The 22933-nt window shown below is 31.6% G+C and overlaps 1 protein-coding gene across 4 annotated transcripts in view; it reads left to right on the forward strand.

The window, feature by feature from the left end:
• LOC108756012 overlaps positions 1–19674 on the forward strand; it is a 141827-nt gene extending 122153 nt beyond the window's left edge. For 3 of the 4 annotated variants that reach the window (XM_018499550.1, XM_018499566.1, XM_018499569.1), the window contains 3 exons: positions 5104–5197; positions 15118–15442; positions 18244–19674. In XM_018499550.1, the coding sequence (XP_018355052.1) occupies positions 5104–5197; positions 15118–15442; positions 18244–18411 (587 nt within the window). In that variant the 3' untranslated portion in view covers positions 18412–19674. The remainder of the gene's footprint in view (positions 1–5103; positions 5198–15117; positions 15443–18243) is intronic. The other variant, XM_018499560.1, reaches the window with a different exon arrangement.
• Positions 19675–22933: the final 3259 nt, after the last annotated feature.

Raw genomic sequence — 22933 nt, forward strand, 5'->3', positions numbered from 1 at the left:
TATATATATATATACATACATTACTCAACAACATTAAAGGATCACCTGTTCCACTCTGCAAATATAGACAAATAAGATGGAATTTTTTTAAAAATCCAAGTATCAAAGTGTTTAAAAAAGTATTTTACAGTTTGAAATCTCTACTTTTCAGATCGGTATTTTAGAAAATGGTTTTTCTCATATTTTATAGAGTTACACAAACATAAATGATATATCAAATCTCAAAATTTTTTACGAAATTTGCGAAGTTCCACGGTGCAAATAAAAAATTATAATGGTTATGGTTAATTGCAACATGGTCATAATACAGTCTCTTCTTTTACTCACTCGCTTTTATACGCTCCATATATTATATATTGCATGTGTACAAAGTAAAATATATTCACTACCATTACAGAAAAATGTAACGTGCCATTATTATATTACTAATAAAGATATAACATTCTTATTAAATATGTTACTAAGAAAAAATAACCCTATATAAAGTGTAATTTCCCAATCCTATGTAATATTATTAGGTACTGCGAAAAGTTCATGTCATTTTTTCAGATATTTATAGGGGAAAAAAACAACACGAACTTTCCGCGATACCTAATACATAATACACACTCTCACACAAACACAATCGCACATGATATATATCTATGCATGTATACAGGGTGATTCACTTAATCGACCACTTAATCGACCACTTAAATCGGTCATCTGAAATATTTCGCTTATTTTTGATGATATAAAAAAATGTTTCAAATGAAAGTGGTTTCGAGGGGGATGTATTTTGGTCATGTTGTTGTTTTTCTAGGTTGAGACGCCAAAAAGATACGAAGGTACCTCCATTTTTTAAATAGAATTGTATAATTTTTTTTTATACAATATGATTCCTCTAATTATTCCTCATATAAAAGTATTAAGGTAGAGATATAAAAAAATAACCAACAGTTTACGAGATATCTTATACTTTATTCTATATATTGACATAAAATGTTAAATAACTCGTAAACTGTTAATTTTGAATAATCGTATCTTAATACTTTTATAAACAGAATAATGAGATGAATCAGTTAGTGTATAGAAAATGTATATTTGCTTATTTTAAAAATTATTTATTTTGCAGCTATATTTTTTAAAACAACTTCTGTGTTTTCTTTACACCAATTGATTCTGTTGATTATTCTGTTCGTACTATAAAAGTATTAAGACGTATGATTATCAAAAAGTTAGTAGTTTTACGAGTTATTTAACGCTTTATGTGTTAAATACGAGTTTAATTAAACATTTTATGTCAATATGTGCCAGAATAAAAAGTATAAAATATTTCGTAAACTATTGGTTTTTTTGATATCACTACTTTAATCCTTTTACATGTAGAATAATTAGAGAAATCATATTGTGTAAAAAATTTATACAATTCCATTTAAAAAAGTGGAGGTGACATTCACATCTTTTTGGCGCCTCCACCTAGAAAAGAAACAAAACCAAAATACATGCCCCTCGAAACCGTTCCACTTTTATTTGAAACACTTTCTTATATCATCAAAAATAAGCGAGACGTTTTAGATGGTCGATTTAAGTAAACCGCCCTGTATTAATCCTTATAACATATAAGAATTTGAAATCATCTCTGATTTGAAAACTCGAACAATTTTAAGATGAAAGACACACAATTTCGCAAGGACAGTCGGTTTTATTAGTATCGTGTGCTTTAGTTATTAAAATATTTATTAATGCGTTGTCCTTGCGCGTTGCAGGAAGGCTTCTACATTATTAACGCGTATGTATTGTTACGTATTAATAATACAAATCCTTATGTAACGTATTTTTGCCTATTTATCATTTCACTATTTATCATAAGTCAAGTATTATAGTTTTTATACACACAATATAATACACATAAGTAACAAATCAAAGGACTCTTTCTATACAAAACGAATAATAATAAGTAACGAGCAAAGTAAGAGTCAACACATTTCTTTAGAATTAATAAAAGAATATATTTCAATTAACAAAGGTAAAATTACATAACGTACTTGTAATTATTTTCTTAATTTTGATTCTATCTTTTACGCGCCATTTAATGCACTATAATTAATACCAAATATTTTACTACATTTTACTACATTTTACTTTATTCTGACACATATTGACATAAAATATTAAATATCTTATGAACTATTAATTTTTTGATAATTGTACTTTAATATTTTTATGAACAGACTAATGAAATGAATCAATTGGTGTAAAGAAAACACATAGTTACTTATTTAAAAAAAATCATTTTACCTATATATTTTTTAAAAGTAACTGTGTATTTTTTTACACCAGTTGGTTCATCTCATTAGTCTGATTAGAAAAGTACTAAGATACGATTGTCAAGAAATTAATAGCTTACGAGAGATTTAAGAAGATTCGAGAGACAATTAGTCATAGTATAAATAGGATTTAGACGATTTACGTGTCACTAACGCATCATTACATACAGAATACTTGTATGTAGTACAGCAATATCTCACACACATACACATAAATTTTTGTATAACAATAACATTTTAATGATATGTTTAAGTCCAATTCTAAGAACTTCACGTTGTTTTTTCGTGCAAGATACTAATCTGTGGACTACTATTTTATAAATACAGATTACACAGCTTTTATATGAAGTAAATGTTGTCACGATGTTGTGACGATTTTAGAGTGCCATATTGGACTAAGAAATGGTAAAGATCTCAATTTTTAAATTTGTTTACGTTCTCAGCATAATCTCCACCTCATAGACATGTATTAATGCTTATGCTTTAATCTGGGAAAGAATTTTCGAATTTATAAAAGAGGAAAGAGAAGTAATTGTTATACAAAAATTATTTAGTCGATAAAACAAACGACTTTAGGATCAATATGAATAAAGTATAAAATAGTAAAGTATAAAATCAAGCTAGAATAAAGTATAAAATATCTATTAAACTATATGTTGATTTTTTGTACCTTAATCTATCTGTACCTTAATACTTTTATGTGTAGAATATTTAGAAGAATCATCATGTAAAAAAATCTAGTTTTATTGAAAAAAATTAAGGTTACCTTGAAATCTTGGAGGCATGTCCACCTAGAGAGGATATGAAACCATCAAAAGATGTCTCCCTTGAAACAAAATAAATTTTATTTAAAACATTGTTTGTAATAACAAATAGTTTGGTATCAAATGACATGATAGTGTCTCGCGCCAAGTGAACGCGCAGCGCCAGTAAGTTTTACTTGAAACATTGTTTACAATAACGAATAGTTTGGGAAATAATTGCGTCCAAAGTTTCAAATGCAACACCCTGTATATGTATAATTATGTATATATAATATATAACAGTGCACAGATATACAAGAATATATATAATGTGCATTTTATTTCTTTTTTTAAAAAAACTTAAATTTTAAGGCAATACTTTACTTCACTCTTCTATTTATTATATCGTTCAAATAATTAAACAAGCAAGTCGCATTGAGAGTTGATCTTGGGAATATTTGAATTCTGCCATTATTCGATATTATCCGCCAAGGTCAAGCAATTATATTGACATGTTGTGACGATCTTATCTGATTAAAATTGATGAAATGTCCTCAAAGTCAATTCTTCGCAATGAGAGAGGCTGTTTGAATTTCCTGAAATGTTGTGACGATTATTTCCGATGAGGCCAAAAAAGCAAAGCTCGGAATCTGCCAACGGCGTCAGCTGATGGCAACCTGTGCGCTGTTTGCGACAAACTGGACAGGTTCCAAACTATTCACGGACGAGACTTAAAGTATTCCGCCGTGACGATCAGAATATTACGCTGATTCACCAAACACGTGTGCTCCCATACATAAGGTACTTAAAAAATCATTCTACGCAGCACACAACTCATTGGACATATTGCATATTGGATTTAATCTGCATAATTTTATTTTAGTCAAAAAAGAAATAGGATCTTTTACGGACACTTACTACTAGGATAAGAAAAACACATCTGTTTCTTTCGAAAAATAAAGAATCTTCTTATTCTGAAAATCTCATATTTTCGTACATTTTCTTTCTATTGGAATATAAGCTTCTTTCGTTTCCTAAGAAGTGTTTTCGTTTCGCTGCATAAATAAAACGTATGTTTGTATCGTGTTTGTACTGCTTCTACGTATTAGTCACGCGAGCTGTGCACGTTTTGTCTAGAAGCGGTCCAATCAGAGAACGAATCTGACAAGAAACTATAAGATTCGGTTACGATAGGAAACGATTTGGGGAATCTCACGAAGCGAGAGATGTGCATAGCGCTCCATAGCGACTCCCTTTTCATGTAATCCCTTTTACCCCGAGTCGAACTCACAAAGGTGGCATTGAACTTGAAAGGACGACGGGTTCTTCTCTTCTTTCGCGACTGTGAGAGAAGTCGGGGAAAAATGTGACTTGGCCTTCATCGGGAGACCGTCCTCCTCAACCGAACGAGTTTGCTTCGAATCGGTTCACTCCCCGTCTTCGCCAACCTCTTTCAGTCTATCCAGATCCCATAGAATAATCCCAACGATTTACAGGCAACTTATATTTCTTCCTATATTAAATTACCAGCTTGTGATTATTATTTTAAACTAGATTCTTAAATGATCAATGATGAGTGGATATTAAGCTTCTTGAGTGGATATCAAATTCTTGAATTTTAATAATCTACTAAAATGATTCTTTAAAAGCAAATCCCTAAAATGGAGCTCTATGATGAAAGTAAATGAGATCTTTTTGACAGTACAATTTCATTTAGTTTTGTATAAAAATTGACTTAGAGATCTGATACTTGGAAATAATGTGATCGAATTTTGTTATTTGATTAAAGTGATCAAAATTTTCTGTCTGTTACTTTTTGAAAGGACAATCCAGTTATTTTGATGAAAAACTTGGATATTTTTAATGAAGATATGTTTAGATCTCCTTAAAATTTTAAATGCAATGACTCTAAACACGAGGATCTTTAGATTCTTAAATGTCCTTAACCCTGAACACTCCGAATGTTGAATTTGAATGTGGATTGATAAAAGAAAGATTCATTTTTATCTCAAATAAAAACAAAATGATGAGACAATGTTTCTTTGTTGCAGATCCGCCTACCGGTAGTATCTACATGATAGGTGGAGTGCTGATCGCTATGGTTCTGGTGGGCGTCTTGATCGTCTTGCTCGCTGTAACGATCAGGTAAGTGGTACTTCATCATATAATGTCTTCCGTCGTTGACATTATTATCAACATCTCATAACAGCCTTATCCATCTGTTAATAGTTATTAAAATTCATCTTTCAGGCTATTCTGATATGAATTCTGCACAAAATTCATGATTATTAATATCTTATCTTGATCGTTTTGTTTTATTTTGATACTGATTTCATAACTGACTAAAAAAAATATTTCATTATACATATATTAAAATAATGATCAATACAGAATAAAATCATTAATTCTGGAATATCTTCAAATATAAAAATATATTTTTTTATTGCAAATAAAATATTGGGTTGGCCAATAATTTCCCGGTTTTTTTTTAAGTGTTGTACTAATTTAAAATATTATAACAAACCATCTGTTTTATTTTTTTTTCTGTGAAATTAATTTTTATCAACAACTTAAATAATCTTATCAACAACTGTGTGTTTCAGCTTATCATCAGCCTGTTTTTAGTTTATTATAGGTTAGGTTATTAATAGTGTTAATTAAGTAATTCACATTAGCGTAAGTGTGATGGTACAGCCTTGTGAGTGACGTTAAATGCAGCACAATGTTCAAACGTAATCGGAAAAATACGAGTGGAACAAAAAATAACGCGTGACTAGCACATAATAATTGTGGCCACCTAGATCTCGCATCGACGAATTACGCGCTGAAAACCATTAAGGCCAAATGTCTCTTCAACCCCTCTCTTTCTCTTTTTCTCTTCACTTAATAGCAATGTCGACTAAGTACAACATTTGTAAAATGTGATGTACCTACCCTAAATTAAAAAATTATAAAGAAATAAACCTAACAATGAAAATTTCTCGAAAATCTTCTTGGCAAAAACAATAGAGATCTAAATCAATTTACATAATTTACACAATATATTTATAAAGATATATAAGCAATAAATAATCAGTAAGGTAATAATCCATTACTCTTGCATACTATATGTATAAATTGTAACAGAGAAATATTATCGAAATTACTGAAGATATATATTATTAATTTGTTCATTTTATCAATTTGTAGATTAATCTAATTATCTGGAACTAAAATTAGAAAAAAACAAAAATTAATTCATTAGAATCCTAAAATTGTTTACGCTTATTAGAGAGCAAATATGTTTTCAGATTAATGAACACATTTGCTCACTTAACACATTTATTAACACGATCTTTATAGTTTGATTTGTTATATTCTTGAAAATATACAGATTTGTTATTTATTTATCTTTTTACAGTTCTTAAAATAATGAATAGATGCGTTTTCTTGTGGTAATATAAAAAACACGTACACAAAAATAAATATTATATATTAAGAAAGAAGGTAAATACGAAGAATCGAAATAAAAAAACAAGAATTCGACGTCGGAGAGCAACCGTTTATCCACCTGTTCTGCATCGCGTGGCATTAGCTCATCAGGATATGTAGAAAACAGCACGTGTGTGTGTGTGTGTGTGTGTGTGTGTGTGTGTGTGTGTGTGTGTGTGTGTGTGTGTGTGTGTGTGTGTGTGTGTGTGTGTGTGTGTGTGTGTACATACACACATACATACACAAGGTGTCCTGAAAGTTTTTGCCAATCGTTTTTATGTAGATAGAGCGGACTAAACTGAGTCGATAAGTCCTCTATCATTTTGCAACTTTCGCAAAATTAACAAGATATTAATTACTAAAAATTGCCAAATTGGTCTTGAATAATTTTTTACTAAAATACTATCAACTTTACAGAAAAATTACAAAAGACAAAAATCATTTGTTTTATTCTCATAGAACTCTAAGAATTTTTTCGGAATTTTTTATCAACTTTTTAGTATTGCATTTTCTTACGTTTATCAACATGAAAAAATACGGTATTAAAAAATTCTGAAAAAATTCTTAGAGCTCTATGAGAAGAAAATAAACAATTTTTGTCTCTTGCAATTTTTCTGTAAAATTGATAGTATTTGAGTAAAAAATTATTGAAGACCAATTTTCAGTAATTTTTGGCAATTAATATCTTGTTAACTAATGCAAAAATAGTAAAGGACTTTTCAACTCAGTTTAGTCCACTTTATCTACACAAAAGCGATTGGGAAAAACTTTCGTGACCCTGTATGCGTGCGTGCGTGCGTGCGGGCGTGCGTCGTGCGGGCGTGCGTGCGTGCGCGCGCGCGCGCGTGTGTGTGTGGCGTGTGCCGAACGGAAATAGAGGTAAAGGTAACGATCGTGAAGTTCGCATTTTCCTTTCGGATATTCTTTCCCAGAACATCGTCATCACGAGACACCGTCGAGACGCTCTCTTGTCTGCTATATCAGAACGACATTGTACGCTTTTCCTCAGACGACTCTCTTCTTAAAAAAGAATTTTATCTCAATTGAAGTATTTTAAGAAATTAAATATTTAATTAAAAAAAAATTGTTTAATAAAAAATTGTTTCTATTTTGCACTAATCTAAAATCACAAAGACGAAGTTAGTATAGACTAATATATATACAATATAATTGTAAGCAAATTATAAAAATTACAAAATTTGTATCCCAAGATTTAAATGCACTTTTTTTTAAATAAATTATTTTTGAAAACGACAGTCACGATAAGTAAAATATAGTTTATTCAATGAACTTTATGATAAAATTTTTAATAACATTTTGCATCGATTCACAGCTTTTTCCTATTTCTAATTTTTTTAAGATATAATCAAAAGAACGAAAGTTTAAAAAAAACATAATTCTGATATTTAAATATAGGCTGCCCTCCGTTTCTGAACAGCACATGTTGATTATTTAAAGATTGTGCTTATGCTTTCAGGAAATAATCATGATTATATAGTGTAATTATAATAAGCATGTCACTGCAAAGAGAGATATTGTTTGCTATCGTTTTCTATAAACTTATTATTTTAAAATTGAAACTGATGGAGTAGCCTCGCTCTACTTTATTGGGTGCATTCCGTTTCACACATGATGAGCAAGATGCATCATTTATCCTTGTTATTTACCAAATGTTAAACAAGAATAAACGATGCATTATGCGCATCATGCGTGAAATGGAATACATTCAATAGAGTAGAGCGGGGCTATTTCGTCAGTTTCAATTTTTAAATTTACGGAAAACGATAGCAAACAATATCTCTCTTTGCAGTAAAGTGCTTATAATTACACTATACAATCATGATTGCTCCCTGAGAGCATAAACAACTTTTAAATAATCAACATGTGCTGTTCAAAAACATAAACATTATCGTGAGAAATTCAGACGAAAAAGTTCTACTATCTATAGTTTCGCGAAAAATAAATTTGTTAAAAATTTTCTCTGTGAATCAAATAATAAATGTAAAATATTTTAACTAAGTTAAATTTTAAGGCTGTTAATTTAATTTAATTTTACTTAGTTAAAAAAAAAGTTAACTTACTCAACTCTGAAAAAGTTACGAAAAAAAGGTGGGTTCCCAGAATGTTAAAAGGAATTTTTTATTATAAAATTATATTGAGATGCAGCATGTATTTTATCACATATATTTACTTTCTCTTGATCAAATTGAAATTATGTAAACAATTATACATTAAATTTACAAAAATTAAAAAAAAAGTTAAATCGCTAATAATGGTTTCTCTTTTTTTATTTTATCGATTTTTTTACACTTAATCGTATGTCTTGGACAATTGCCTGAAACTCGAGACGCTTCTATTCTCACCGACGTTAAAAGCTCGAGGACGTATTTTAATGAGAATTTTCACATACGCAAAGGACGTTTTTCTCTTATTTTAAAATAAAGATTAACATAAGAGTTACATTTATCATTGGAAAAATAAGTTGAACAACTAAATAAATAACACGAAAATATAAAATTAAAAAATCTGTTAATATTTATATTGTTATAATTTAGGCAAATAATAATGTTTAGTGTTACTATCTTCCCAGAAAATTCAGAAAATTTAAATCGCCGAAAAAGAATCTATCTTCCCAGGATTTTCCTAGGAAAAAACCGGAGAAAAAATATTTTGTTATAATATTCCATTTATTTTGCCCTAATCTGTTTTACAGCACAAAATATAAAACCCCTTCTGTATTATAATTTTTTTAAAAGACATTTAATTACAAAATAACAAAATTATAAGTAATTTATAGAAATATCAAAATACCATTACTAAAATTTTTTAGCATTTTTAAAGCTAAGCATAAAAACAAAATACATTAAGCATTTAAAAGCAGTTAAAAAGAGATATAAGATTAAAATAATAATAAACATTTTTATGAAGGTGAAAATATGCAAGGTAAGAAATTAATAACTAGAATCACAGTACATAAACTTTTAATTCAATTTCATTTACTTTAGATAAGGCAATCTATATTGTAGATATAATATAAATTGTAAATGAAGCAATGCAACATCAAATAAAATAATTCTTGCAATGCTTTTTGCAACATCGAATAAAGCAATTTCCTGTTATGGTTTCTTTTCCTCAAGGCGTAGGAAAGAACGTTTTTTCATGCTCGGTTTTTCCTGGGTTCTTTTCTGAATTTTTCCTCTCTCTTACAACATTAATAATGGTAAATGATATCTGATTTCATATCGCAGTTTCTTCTTGTCAGTTTCGCTATTTTGATATACTCTATTATATAATACATTTGATAGATTCTCTTCATGCATTTCGACAATTCATGAATTGAATGATCTATGATCTGTCGCACTTATAAATATGATGTCTGCCGCTATAAAGCAAAAGTAACAACACCAACAACAAAATATTCTTTCAAGAAATCTAGATTTTTTTCACAACGAGAGGTTCAATATTTTTCTTTCTGTGATATCATTGTTTGTGCTAAATCCGATCACATGATTCATCTGTTTTATCGCACCTGTGTATGTGTGTGTGTGTGTGTGTGTGTGTATGATAGATGTCGATCAATCAATTTTATATCTATATATATATATATATTTTCAAGATGTGGATTTGAGTATCTATTATATATATTAGATACTCAAATCTACATCTTGAAAAATCGTTTTGAGTAAGCTTGCTCTAAGAATCAAGATCTCTTATCGGCGCTGTCATGTACGAGAATAGATTTCAAAATAAGTAAAGAACTGCCAAGATTATACGTATATAGATATTAATAAAGATATAAACAAACTTCGGAGCTGAGCTCCACATACCATAAAGAAAAGTTCATATGAACGTATGCCCGCAAATCTACTATTACTGATTGTGAGATATAGCTTAACATGTTTATTAAGGAGGAAATAAAAAAGTAATATTTATTATTATTTAATATTATTTATTTTCAATTTTTAATTGTAATAAACGGTTGAAGTGTCTCCCATCACTGGACACGTCGGATCGTAATACATGAAATATATACGTAAAACATGAAATATGAACTTCTTTCCATGTTTGATGTGGGAACTCAATCCAAAATTTGTTACCTTATTTCAGTTACATTCTGTTACTCTGTACATATATCTAATAGATCTTCTTCGGGTTTCTTATCTGTTTTATTTAATCCGGTTTTATCTTTAAAGGTTAAGAATCAAATCTCCTTTTTTGTCTTCTTTTAAGCTTATTTTAGACATTCATTTGCATCTGACTTTATTCGACAAAATTTATGATTTTTATTTATAACTTTGTTGCTTATTACGTATGTGTATATTTTAATACATGTATACTTTATATATTGAATCGAAACAAAAATAAAAAATATTTGGCAGTTATATCATTTGATAAAATAAAATTTTAACTTTAAGAATCTGTTTTTTAAATTTCAATACGATAATTTTTAACACAATTATAAGCAATAAAAATCAAAACGCTCCTTTTATTTAATCCGCGATTTAACAAAAAATTTTAGGAACATTTTTAATAAACGATTTTGTAGGGAACATTAAGCTTTGCAGTAGGATAATTGAAAATGTTTGCAAGTTTTTTAGCCAAGTGACAGGCCTACAAAATAAGAAGAAAATTTTCCATTTTGTCCAGAAATTTTTCTTATATAAAAATTACAAAACTCAAAGAAACTCAAAAGATGTTGGACCTTTCAAAAATAGAAATTTTAAAACCCTTTTTTAAATTTCGTTTTTAAAAAAAAGTTGTAGCTGCTTAAATTTTGAAGTTTGTAGTTCTACAAACTTTTATTCCGATTCAATACTTTATTATTCAGTTGTTCTTTATATTTTATCGCACGTAAAATTATAAATAAAATATTATTTTACATTCTGAGAGAGATGCGAATAAATGGATCGTCTCAAGTGGACTTAATTCTTTATGTTCATACGATTTAATAATGTATTTGAAATTTATTTCACATTTATAGCGATGAATTCAGTTAATATGTTTTTGTAATTTATTGTTCTTATAATTACGATGATTAGTTAATTCCATTCAAATTTTAAATTGCATTATTGTTTTAACACTGAGAATGACTCGATTGAGATCGAAATGTATGTTTTAAACTTTTTGTTTGTTTTTTAATAATATAGTATCAGAGCTTGCTTGGCTCGTAGTTTTATATTCATTATTTTAATTTTATAAATTATTTGAGTCTTTTTCTTATATTACCTTTATATTCATTTTATTTTCGTTTAATTCAATTGAATCAAATTTCATGCATGAGTTCAACGCATTAAGTCGTTTTTTAAATTTCGTTTTTTTCTTTTTTATCCTGTTCTATCCAACATAACTTGACTCAAGAAATTCTGATAATAAAGGCTTAAACAATTGCTTATGATTTACAGATAAGGACCTTGATATTATTGTTAGGTTAGGATAAATGTTGCACGTGTAACATAGACGAGCTCTATATTATAGAAGTAATAATTAAAGTCGTCCTCACAGTCACTGTTGCATAATCGCGGACAGCAGTCTCTACATTATTATTTTCTATCGCGGTCTAATAAACTTTTCACGATTCAGGACGAAATCCTTCCCCCTCCCTCTCCCCCCCTTCTCTCTCTCTCTCTCTCTCTCTCTCTCTCTCTCTGTAATTGTTTTTGTCTCTTATTTGTTTAAATTTAATGCAGTTTTATTCGATTTGATTTCGTTCTATCTGAATTAATAAAATTCAATATCTTTCGATCGATTACGAATCAATTTTATTTATTAATTTAATAATTCTCGACATGTCGTTTAACAATTCTCTCATATTTTGTATCGCCAACATGTCAGAGTTTCAAGATAAATCTTTTACACATTATTAATAATAATTACTTATCTATTTCTCTACGACATCGACATTATTTGACAGAAAAAATTTTACTACATTGATTCCAATTATCACATGATAACTAACTTTCGACATAACAATCACATGATATGCATTTGTAACAAATATGTTTGTAACAAATATAAACAGATAATTATAGTTTGTATAATTGCGATGTGTTTTCGATTTTAAATCAACTTGACTCATATATTTTCTTCGAGATGTTGAATATAAACTAATATATATGATGGCTGATGACTAAGTAAGTCGAAACGTTTCATTTCTGTAAAAAATTTGTCATGCATGAATATGTATAAATATGTGTAAACATACATAAATATTCATAAACATACATAATTTTATAAAATATGTCTATACATGTTTATATATCCTTCTTTCTTTTGTAAAATTACATTTTAGTGTAATAGAAATAATAATAGTAATGTAAAAACATTAAAAATAATTGAATAATTAAAAATAATTAAAATATATTTATACATATTTATATAATGCATGAAACATTTTTGGGGGAGGGGGGGAGAACTGTATTACTAAATTATATATTGAATATACATCCTTAATTTTCTCGTTTATAAGGCTTTCATTTTCTTTTATTATTTTAATTATTTTTTTTATTTTTTTTACTTGATATTAAATTTATTGAATGTGGGTGAATTGTAATATATTTCAATTAAAATTAATTTAATTATGCATTTAAATTAAAAAATTTATACATTTTTTTTCATTTTACTAACTTTTTTTCATTTAACTGTATAAAATAATAAATGTGTAACATATGAAATTAGTACGATAAAATTTTACTTTAAAAGTAATATTATTATAATTTGATCTTTATAATTTAAAATCCAATTTTAATTCATTTCATTTGAAAATAAGGCGTTAAATTAATTCGTGGAAATATTTAATAAATAAAATGCTATTCTAATTTACAAATCGCATCGATGATCGCACAATTAAAAATCATGTTGATATATCGCAAATTTTAAAATATAAAGTTAACAGACTGTATAATATATGTATACGCGTCAAATATATCGCGAGAACTGTCATGAAAAAAGACGGCCTGTATCAAACGCGTAGTAAATTCCCCTTAGAATACTCAGAACTCAGGACGATTATATGCTAAATGAGTTTCTGTTAATCATCGCAATACATCGCGGTAACGTAGGTATAAGAGAAACACTGAATAAAGAAAAAAAAAAAGAAAGAAACGTGTTAGAAACGATGAAACGAAACGAGAGGCCACGGTCGCCAACGGTCGCCGCTGTCGCGTCGCGTCGTCGTCGTCGGTTACATGTCACGATTACATGATATATAGACGTAAGTCCGCCTGGTCGGCCTTCCGGCGCGACAACTGTGACGATGAGCGCGAGTTGTGGTGGCGCGGCGAGCAGGCGGGCGCCGTATACCGTTTGAATTTCGCCGCGGTGCCTATTGGTCGTCGTGCGCGACGCGTGCCAATCGCAGCCGTCCTCGTTCGTGACGTCACAGAGCGGTATAAGAGACGGTCACACATCGTTCGCCGATTCAGATGCGCGCTAGTTTGCGAACGATGAACGGACGGAGGTAGTTGTAGAGGAGTTATATCGGCTGCGGCCTTTCAGCAGTGAGATACGATACTGTGCGCCTTCCTTCGTTCGAATTCTCGTCCACGTGCGCGTAATAGGAGATATAAAAAGAGATATGGAAAAAAGTCCTTTCGATATCGGGTGCCAAGGATTCACGAAGCTAGTCAGTGCGAATATCGCACAAGTGTAAATGGTGATATCCTTAGCTGCGAGTGAAGCACAAGTCGATAAAGAGAGAGAGGGCATTGGAAGTGCGTTAGTAAAGTCGTTTGACAGAGCAAGGTGGAAATAGGGATTGTGTGTGCGATGGAGACGGAGAGTAACCTAGAAAGAAGGTCGATGTATTCTTAAAACTCTAACGGGAAGAACAAGAGAAGCGTTGGTGAAAGAGAGCGAGAGAGAAAGAGAGAGAGAGAGAGAGAGAGAGAGAGAGACAGACAAACAGACAGACAGACTTCGTCCGCATTTATCTCCGCTGCAAAGACGCATGAATACAAGAGTATCGGTTTAAAAACTCCGAGTCAACTGATGGGTAACGACCACGTTAAGGAAAATAAAGAGAAACACAGAGAGAAATCGTCTCTCGGATGCGAAGAGAGACAGCTGATTTGACAACGGCTCCACGCGCCGTGTAATAAAAAGCGCGCAAGAGAGAAAGAGATATAGACTGAAAGAGGAAAGAATCTATGTCCATTTTTTTTTCCTCATATTTAAAAATTCCCAAGTCGCTCGAAGGAAATCCGACAACTCGGAATCCTTGACAATTCGAATGGAACGTGTGTCGCCGCACTCCACAGAACCGTGTCGGCTTGCGTAACTTTGGAGTTCTAAGAATTTCAGAGTTCGAAAGAATCAAAAGCTGTTGTTTTCGAAACCTAGCTGGATCTCTCGGATAGAAATCCGCATAAATTCTGGATGAATCGCGATCTTGCGGAACCGATTTCGAAATTTTGTTAGACTTTCGGTTCTCCGAGCTTCGGGAACTCGTGTACCCTGGAGAGCTCAAAGAATTCCAACGAGCTGCCGGGTTCCAGGAACGCGGTCGCGAGGACAAGCAAGCTCGCGAGGCTGTACCAAAAGTGCAGGAAGATGGTTGGGAGCAACGGAACTATGATTGCGATTCGCCTTGTTCGCAGCAAGCTGCGAAAGCGCGAGGACCATCACTCAAGCGTGGACGCGGTGCACCCCGAAGCGGTGGTACAGACAGCGACGTCGCTTGCGACGCTCGGGGCACCGGCGACGCTCGGGGCACCAGACGGTTGCTGCACGCAGATGTCCACGACCACCATGTCGACCGACCTCGGCAACAGCGTTTGCGACGAGCATGTATTCGCGACGACGGTGACGCCGTCCGCCAATCCAGTTGATCCGTTCGCGTGGCAATTCCCGCCCCCGTACCCTCCCCCCCACATGCCGCCGGCGCAGTACACGTTGTACAACGATCAGGTTGGTATACACCTTGTACGTACATTTTGTATTTTACATCGGCACTTGACGGTTCTCAACTTTTGCTTCTGCTTTAGTATTGAAAGAACTGAGCTTTCAGTCATTCGAAAAGATTTGAATATCGCGACAATCTTTTTCCCAATTTTTTATCTTTATTAAATAATAAAATGAATGACTGAAAGCGCTAGTTTGTTTTTAAGCAATTAGTCGCCTATAGAGGGATGCGAAATTAATTCTTGCAGTTCCTTATTCTTCATCCTGGCCAAAATCTTTTGAATTCAAATTTTATACAAACTAAATATAAACTAAGCACATAAAGATGCCTAGTATACATTTATTTGTAACAATAAAATAATATCGATTTCAATTTTGACACAATTGTAGCAGAATCGATTGTATTTGAGAGATTTACAAAAGTGTAATTAAAATGTTACACTAAACTATTTCAATCAGATCTTTCATATATCTGTCCGTGATGACAGTAATACGGAAAAGAATTTATCCAAATATTTTTCCGAGTCACCTTGCCCCGTAAAGTGCAATTAGCTAAAGTCAATGGCATAAAGTTTATTCTTAATCGCTCCTCGCGATCTGTTAGTCGATCTAACCATCGCAATGGTTAACCGACTAACCGGTGGAGCCAGTATGACTAGATTTTACTGGTTTACCCCTGCTACGTTGTCCAACGACTCGAGGACGCTCGGTATATCGGCCTGAGCACCCGAAAAAAAGATTCTCGATGTAGAAAGCGGTAGACGCAGCCGCTATTCTGTAGGGGTAATTTTCCTCAAGAAGAGAAAAGAACGACAGTTCTACGTAAACCTTACGACTCGTTTTCCCTTTTTCCTCCTCAGTGATGACATATCGGCTCATAACTTTAATCCTCCGCATATTAAACACTTTATTATACTTTGAATTACAGGGTAAACTTTTTACCTTGAAATTAATTGAAAGAGACTTATTCAACATTTTTTAACATATCTAAACAAACGAAAATCTTAATTTTCTCTAAAATCACGCAGTTTTTTTATAGAATTGAAATACCTTTTGTTAACATTAAATTCGAAATACTGCTATCATGTTTTTACAATTCTATAAGTTTGAGCGAAAAAAACTACTCAAAAAGGAATCGATAAACTAGAATCTCAGCTGTTTGATTTATCTTTTTTTATACACCCTCCGTAAGACTCGGAAAAAATAAGAAGCCCATCAATCGATAGTCGGGACAGTGACCCGCGGCCATCGCGGTTTCACGCTACTTTGCAGACGATCGATTATTCCCGCCGTTCAAACGGCAATCGCTGATTGGTTGTAGTCGCGATGCGCCTTTTACCACTCAACCTAACGTGAAGTAACCGTCGATTCGATCGCGACGAATGCAATAATATTGTTTTTTTTTTATAATTCATTTGACCTCGTCAACGTTACATATGTAAAAGTATGACAGAACATTGAAGATTTTTGTTTTATCAAGAAGCTTGTCCTCATCATAATTAGGTCGCGTCATAATTTATCGATCTTGCGAGGGGGAAGCTCGTGAATTGATACAATTAGAAAAATTAACTTTTTATTCAGAAGGATATAATTAGAAGACGGCTTTAGATAGAACGCTTGAAATAATCGTCGCTTTCAATAATTTTACGCTGATTATTCGATAAGTTCGAATCGATCGCGTAACATTTTTAGTTTCTCTAATCGCCATTGAATGAAGAAATGTACTTCTATTCTATTAACATGATATATCGAATATAAAATGAAAAGTGTTGTGTGTATTCACGTTTAATTAATAATAAATGTAATAACGACGAATGAACAATTTTTATAATGTAACGACGACATAGATTAACATTTGACTATAGTTTAGCGATAAAATTACCACGTGAGATATAATAAAGCCGCAGAATGTATGTATAAATACATCGGCGAAATGGGTGCAGCTTGCTTCTCCGGTCTGGCACTAAATTTAGCATCGCCGGTGGGCGTCTATCTACCGCCGTTTACCAGCCTGGTCCCGAATAGGGTGTAGTTGTCGAGGTTCACGAAATACCATTCCGTCTGCGAGATTGGCAGGACGTTGGAGTCGTCGCGATTCTAACCAATAATGCAAATTTGCCTTAAGCGGCAAAACTTTTACGACCTTTGTAAATAAAATATCATTTAATATGTATAAGCCATTAGAACAATCGCAAAAAAATTATAAGCAAATCGCGTTTCAGAAATGCGAATAAATCTCTAATTCCACTATTTTTGGTCAACTTCGAAATGAAGTACTTTGCTTGGATAGAATCTGATTCAACGTGTCATATTCGGTATGAAAACTTCAAAATTGGCGCAAAAGTACAATATCTAGTTAAAATACTTGAGATTTTAACAACGATATTGTTTTCCAACTCGTTATTTTATCACGTTTATTTTTATAGATTTTGCCTACAATATAAATAACGACATACCTTTGTAACAATACTTTTGCACAATGTAAATAATACGACATAATATACTCATTGATTTCCCTGGCGGAAAAAATTTACGAAAAATTACGTAGATTGAGATAAAATCTTAGAAATTATTAGTTTTTCATATATATTTATAGTAAGATATAGAGCAGCTTGTTTTTCTAAAAAATCTAGAAATCCTTCGACATCAAACAACGTCACTCTACGTCCCACTACGAACATCTACGAAAAATTAAGAATTTCTAAGATCTTGTCTCAATCTATGTAGTTTTTCTGTACTTTTTTGTAAAAAAATTTTTTCCGTCAGGGTTATTTTTTATATTTTAATGGTGAATGTATAAAATAGTCTCTCTGATTTTACAGGATACCCTCGTACACGCTTTGCCGTCGGACCGGCCTGGATTTGCGAAGGGCTTCCGCAAGAACCTTGGTGGACGCTGGCGTCGATTAGTGAAGCGTAAAGCAGAGACAGATACCTGTGCCATTCCCCCCGAGCTGAAGGATCAGTTGAAAACTATTTACGTCTATTGACGGCCAAAAGTCTGTCCGAAAGCCTGAAAACCCCGAAGAGGAATCTGAAAATTATCAATAAAAACACGATGAGTATTGGTAAAAGCAAGAAGAGGCTCTAGTCAAGAAATCAAGGAGAAACGTGGAAGAGATTGAAATGAAAAGAGGAATTAGGGAAGACGTAAAGAGATTTAACAAAACTGAATGATGGAAACATAAAAGGAGCGGGCATAAAGATGAAAAAAAGTTTGGGAAGCGTATAAAAAGACCGAAATATAAAGAGATAGAAGAAATTTCGGGGAAGGAATAGGCATAAATACAGGAACTGATCTGGCCAATAGTCGACATATCAAAAAGTGTGCCTGAAGAGGATGCAACGAAGTGCCTTCTTTTATTCCACAAGCGCCTTCTCATGAGACTGATACCGCAAAGAAACCGCGATTGGTACGAACATGGGTGCGACAAAGCAAGTTACCTCGTAGCTTCTGCGCAATTAAAAGCCGACAAATCGTCGTATTTCGAATAATTAATTAGCATTAGTGCGTCGACTGGACTTATGGAAGATACAAGCGGTATGCGATCGATCGTTCGGCCAATTTTCGGGATTCCGCAAAAATACGATTCTTTACCTTTAGTTAATCATGATCAAATTTCAATTTTTACAGCTTCGGCGAATTTGAAATCGCAATCTCAAAGGAGAAATTTAACTATAAAACTAAATTATTATTTGTTAAAAAAGAAAATCAACGTATTTTTCTACTAAAGTACAAACTAGTTGTATACTGAATGAGAAGACTTGCAGCTGCATCGTGCATTGTATCACGCTTTTCAGCAGCACAACGAAACTGACAATAGTCCATACTTTATCCAATATAGGTATATAAAGCATCGTTCAAAGCTAAAATAGATTAGATAAATTATAATTTTAAAAAGTCCTTGAATAATGATTTTGTATTTAAAGTGTACTTCACGGATGAAACAAGCTTGATCCACTTTGTCTTTACACGCATACGTGAATTTTTTTCTTAGACATCTCCCGATTCATCTTGTACGAATAAAGTCGATCGCTTCCGCTATCTCGCTCCCGTAGTTGGTTTCGAGGCCGCCGACGTCAAACTGTGTAAATAAAATGTAGCGATCTCTCTGGACAAAAGTCCGCGGGATTTATGATTTAATCAACGAATGGGCTTTCGTGTTCCTAAAAATCCTCAGGGGTCTAAAGGAGGTTCTAGGATTCGAGAATCTGAAGAGCCTCCCGCCGTCAGAACGGAATGCGGCGCCTCGAAATAATAAAATAGATCAATTTAAAATTATTCAACTATTACGACGGCTCATATTGAGTCCGCTTTATTGTAACGCTGACGTGATATTTCACTTGTGCGCTTGCGTTGACCCTTTGACTGCTATTTAATACTTATTCGACGAATAAAGTATTATAAAGTATTATGACTGTTTGAATGTTATCGCATTCTTAAAGAAAATTTTGAAAGCTACTTATGATAAACAATTATTTCTATATTGAACTCAATAATATTTATGTATTTAATTATGTGATAATATTTAATACATTAAAAAATTTTTAAATTATGAATTATTCTTGAGAATTATTGAAATAAATTTAGTATCTTTTATTGACAAATAATAAGAATTGTTCAATCTAATAATTTTATTTATAAACATATTGATTGTACTTGGATTAATTATCAGTCAAAGAGTTAAGTGGCATAGTGATGCCATGAAAGGAGCTTCTCGCGTCAGTGATTAATTAGTTTAAGAAGATTAGTTAAAGAAATCGACGGAGATGACATTCGGTCATTGGAGAAAGTCTGCAGATTTGGTTAAAATTATTAAACTTTAGATATATTTAAGCACGAAATTTTATTTTTACCAAAGACAAATAAGAATTGTGATTAATTAATTGTTTCTATTGGTATAGAAATTGTTTATGAAGTGAATGAATTTAGAAATTACTTATACAATTTTATTTAAGGAACAATTTCGCATTTAACAATGATCATTTGGTTATTTTAATTATTTTTCATTATTTTATATATAATAAATTATATGTTTAGTATTTTTATTATTTTCCAAAAATTATGTCGGGTAATTTCCACTGGCATAGATATTAGATATTTATTTTCTCGTATGAATACGAAAATTGGCAGTACTTCACGAGTGACCGAAAATCTAGAGGATCGTAATCCTCAATATAGTATTGTAGAATGTAAATAGAATAACGGGTAATCCGTCGATTTTTAGAGTTATTTTTAAGAGCGTAACCGGCAATATTTCTTGCAACAGATTTAACGAAATGTTTTATTGACTCGCAGTTTCAATTCTTTGAATATCATATTGAATATCATTCGGAAAAAAACAAAAAGTCAATTTTTTATATGACGAAATATTACTTTGATGTATTGTTATGTAAGTAATTTTATGATAATCTAATGACCAATTTGTCAAGCATATTGAAGCAAAGATGATATCTTAAAAGGATAAAATTCGACTGTTTGTGCGAAACGCAAACAGGTAATTAAATTTTTCACTTATGCATGTCAATTCAAATAGAAAATGTACAATATATTGATTCCAATTCTGGTGTTATCAGTTATTAATATCAAATTAAAGCAAATATTCATTACATGATGACGTGTTATTGTGAAATTGTGTGCGTAAAATATTCAAATTTAAATAAAATATTAATTTTATTATTGTATTCGAAAACGAATTCAGTACTCCGATTCTGTAATTCGTAACGACAGTTTTGATACCAACCGTTATATTGTCATGTAAAGATTATACATTAAAAAATCCTACGTAATGATAACATAATAATATCAAACTGTCGTTAAGAGTTACAGAATTAGGGTACTGGGGCGTAGCCGTAGGTCATATGACACAAATTAGTTGCAACACTATGCCTGCGGTAATGTATTAAATGCATTAATGGTTTCCGGTGCGCTTTACACTCAGCGATCAAATTTCTGTGTAGAATCATACCTTTTTGTTTACATAACTAATTGTATGGTTCAGTTGCTTCGTGTAGAATAAAAGAAAAGGAAAATCGGTCGCGTGTTACAAAGTATTTTCATGAACATCGTAGACCTAGTAGGCTGTGTTCCAAAATTCACTATTAGCACTGAAAATCTATAGTTTACGTTACATACTATACATTTTCAGCAGTAAATTTTAAAACAAAGCCTCGATTGTACAGTGTATGACAAGCCGTTTCTGTTCTCTTTCTCCGTCTTTTTGTAAATAATAGAAAGTATCAGGACGAGGATCGCGCTTCTCGTCACCTAGTCACTCGTTCGATTAATGTTTCGTTGAAATATAGCTGTAACGATGAAAACCAATCGACGCAGCTTTTTCTCCCCAACAATAAAGACGTTAAATAAAGAAGAAAAAAATGTTACAAACGAAGGAATTGTGTCTTAATCAACTGGAAATTTTCTATTTCAGAATTTATCCTTAATCCTTACTCTTATTTTTAATGATGCGTGGATGAAAAATGGAAGATGCGTGATTAAATATTTGCTTAATTATAGGAGCGATTTCATCAATTTTTTTTAAACTTATTACAATAACGAACTAAGCATTCCCGTTGTCTGATCGAGCTGAAATTTAGTAGGGATTATTTTTTTGCAGATTGAAACTATTCTGAAGAGTGCTACAGAAAAAAATAAAGATCATCCTAACACGCGGGTACACGCACACAAAACACACACACACACACACACACATTATGTATATATATTTTACACATACATGTATTTTTTTATATATGTAGAAGAAAGTTGCCAGTACTGACATAGGTTTCCTAAAGAGACATCCTCTTATTTCTCGGAAATTGCATTTAATTAATATTGATAAAAATATGATTTGTTTGTAATTAAAGATGTGAAATTCCATAATACATATTTGCAATTTGTTTTTGTATGAAATTAGCTAAAATTTGTAAAATTTGTAAAAATAAATTTTACAAATGCGAAAATAAATTTTTTTTTGCAAATTGCACAGTTTAAGTTTTAAGTGATAGTGAATATATATATTATTGTTTTACATGTTCATAGTTCTCTAAAACTATTTTATTTATATTTTTTCTCTCTTTTTGCCTGTTTCTTTTATTCTGTCAGGCTCTTATTTTTGCTTATCTTACGAAAAAATTGAAGAAGTATCGCTTGAATTGAAAAATTGATTTTTTTTTAATTTATATTTCAAGAATATTCTGTTCAAATATTATTCGCAAAACTGACAAAGTTACAAGACTTACTTAAAGCAGTCACCGCGCAGACAGGTAGAAAATAATTCCTGGCTGTTTTGGCCTACCAAACAGGCACAAACGAGTCTAGAAAGCCCTCCTCCTCTTCCTAAGCCTTTCCATTGAAAGCAGATATGCAAAATAGCCAGATGCTCGTTTTATTTGATTTCGTATATTAATTTTTGAGAATTTATTGTGAAGAATATATTGAATCAATCTTTTTGAAACTTTTAGTATACTTTATTATTTAATTGTAGATTTAAAAAAATTTTATTTTTATAA

The sequence above is a fragment of the Trachymyrmex septentrionalis genome, unplaced genomic scaffold (genome assembly GCF_001594115.1).
Source record: "Trachymyrmex septentrionalis isolate Tsep2-gDNA-1 unplaced genomic scaffold, Tsep1.0 scaffold126, whole genome shotgun sequence".
Lineage (NCBI taxonomy): Eukaryota > Metazoa > Arthropoda > Insecta > Hymenoptera > Formicidae > Trachymyrmex > Trachymyrmex septentrionalis.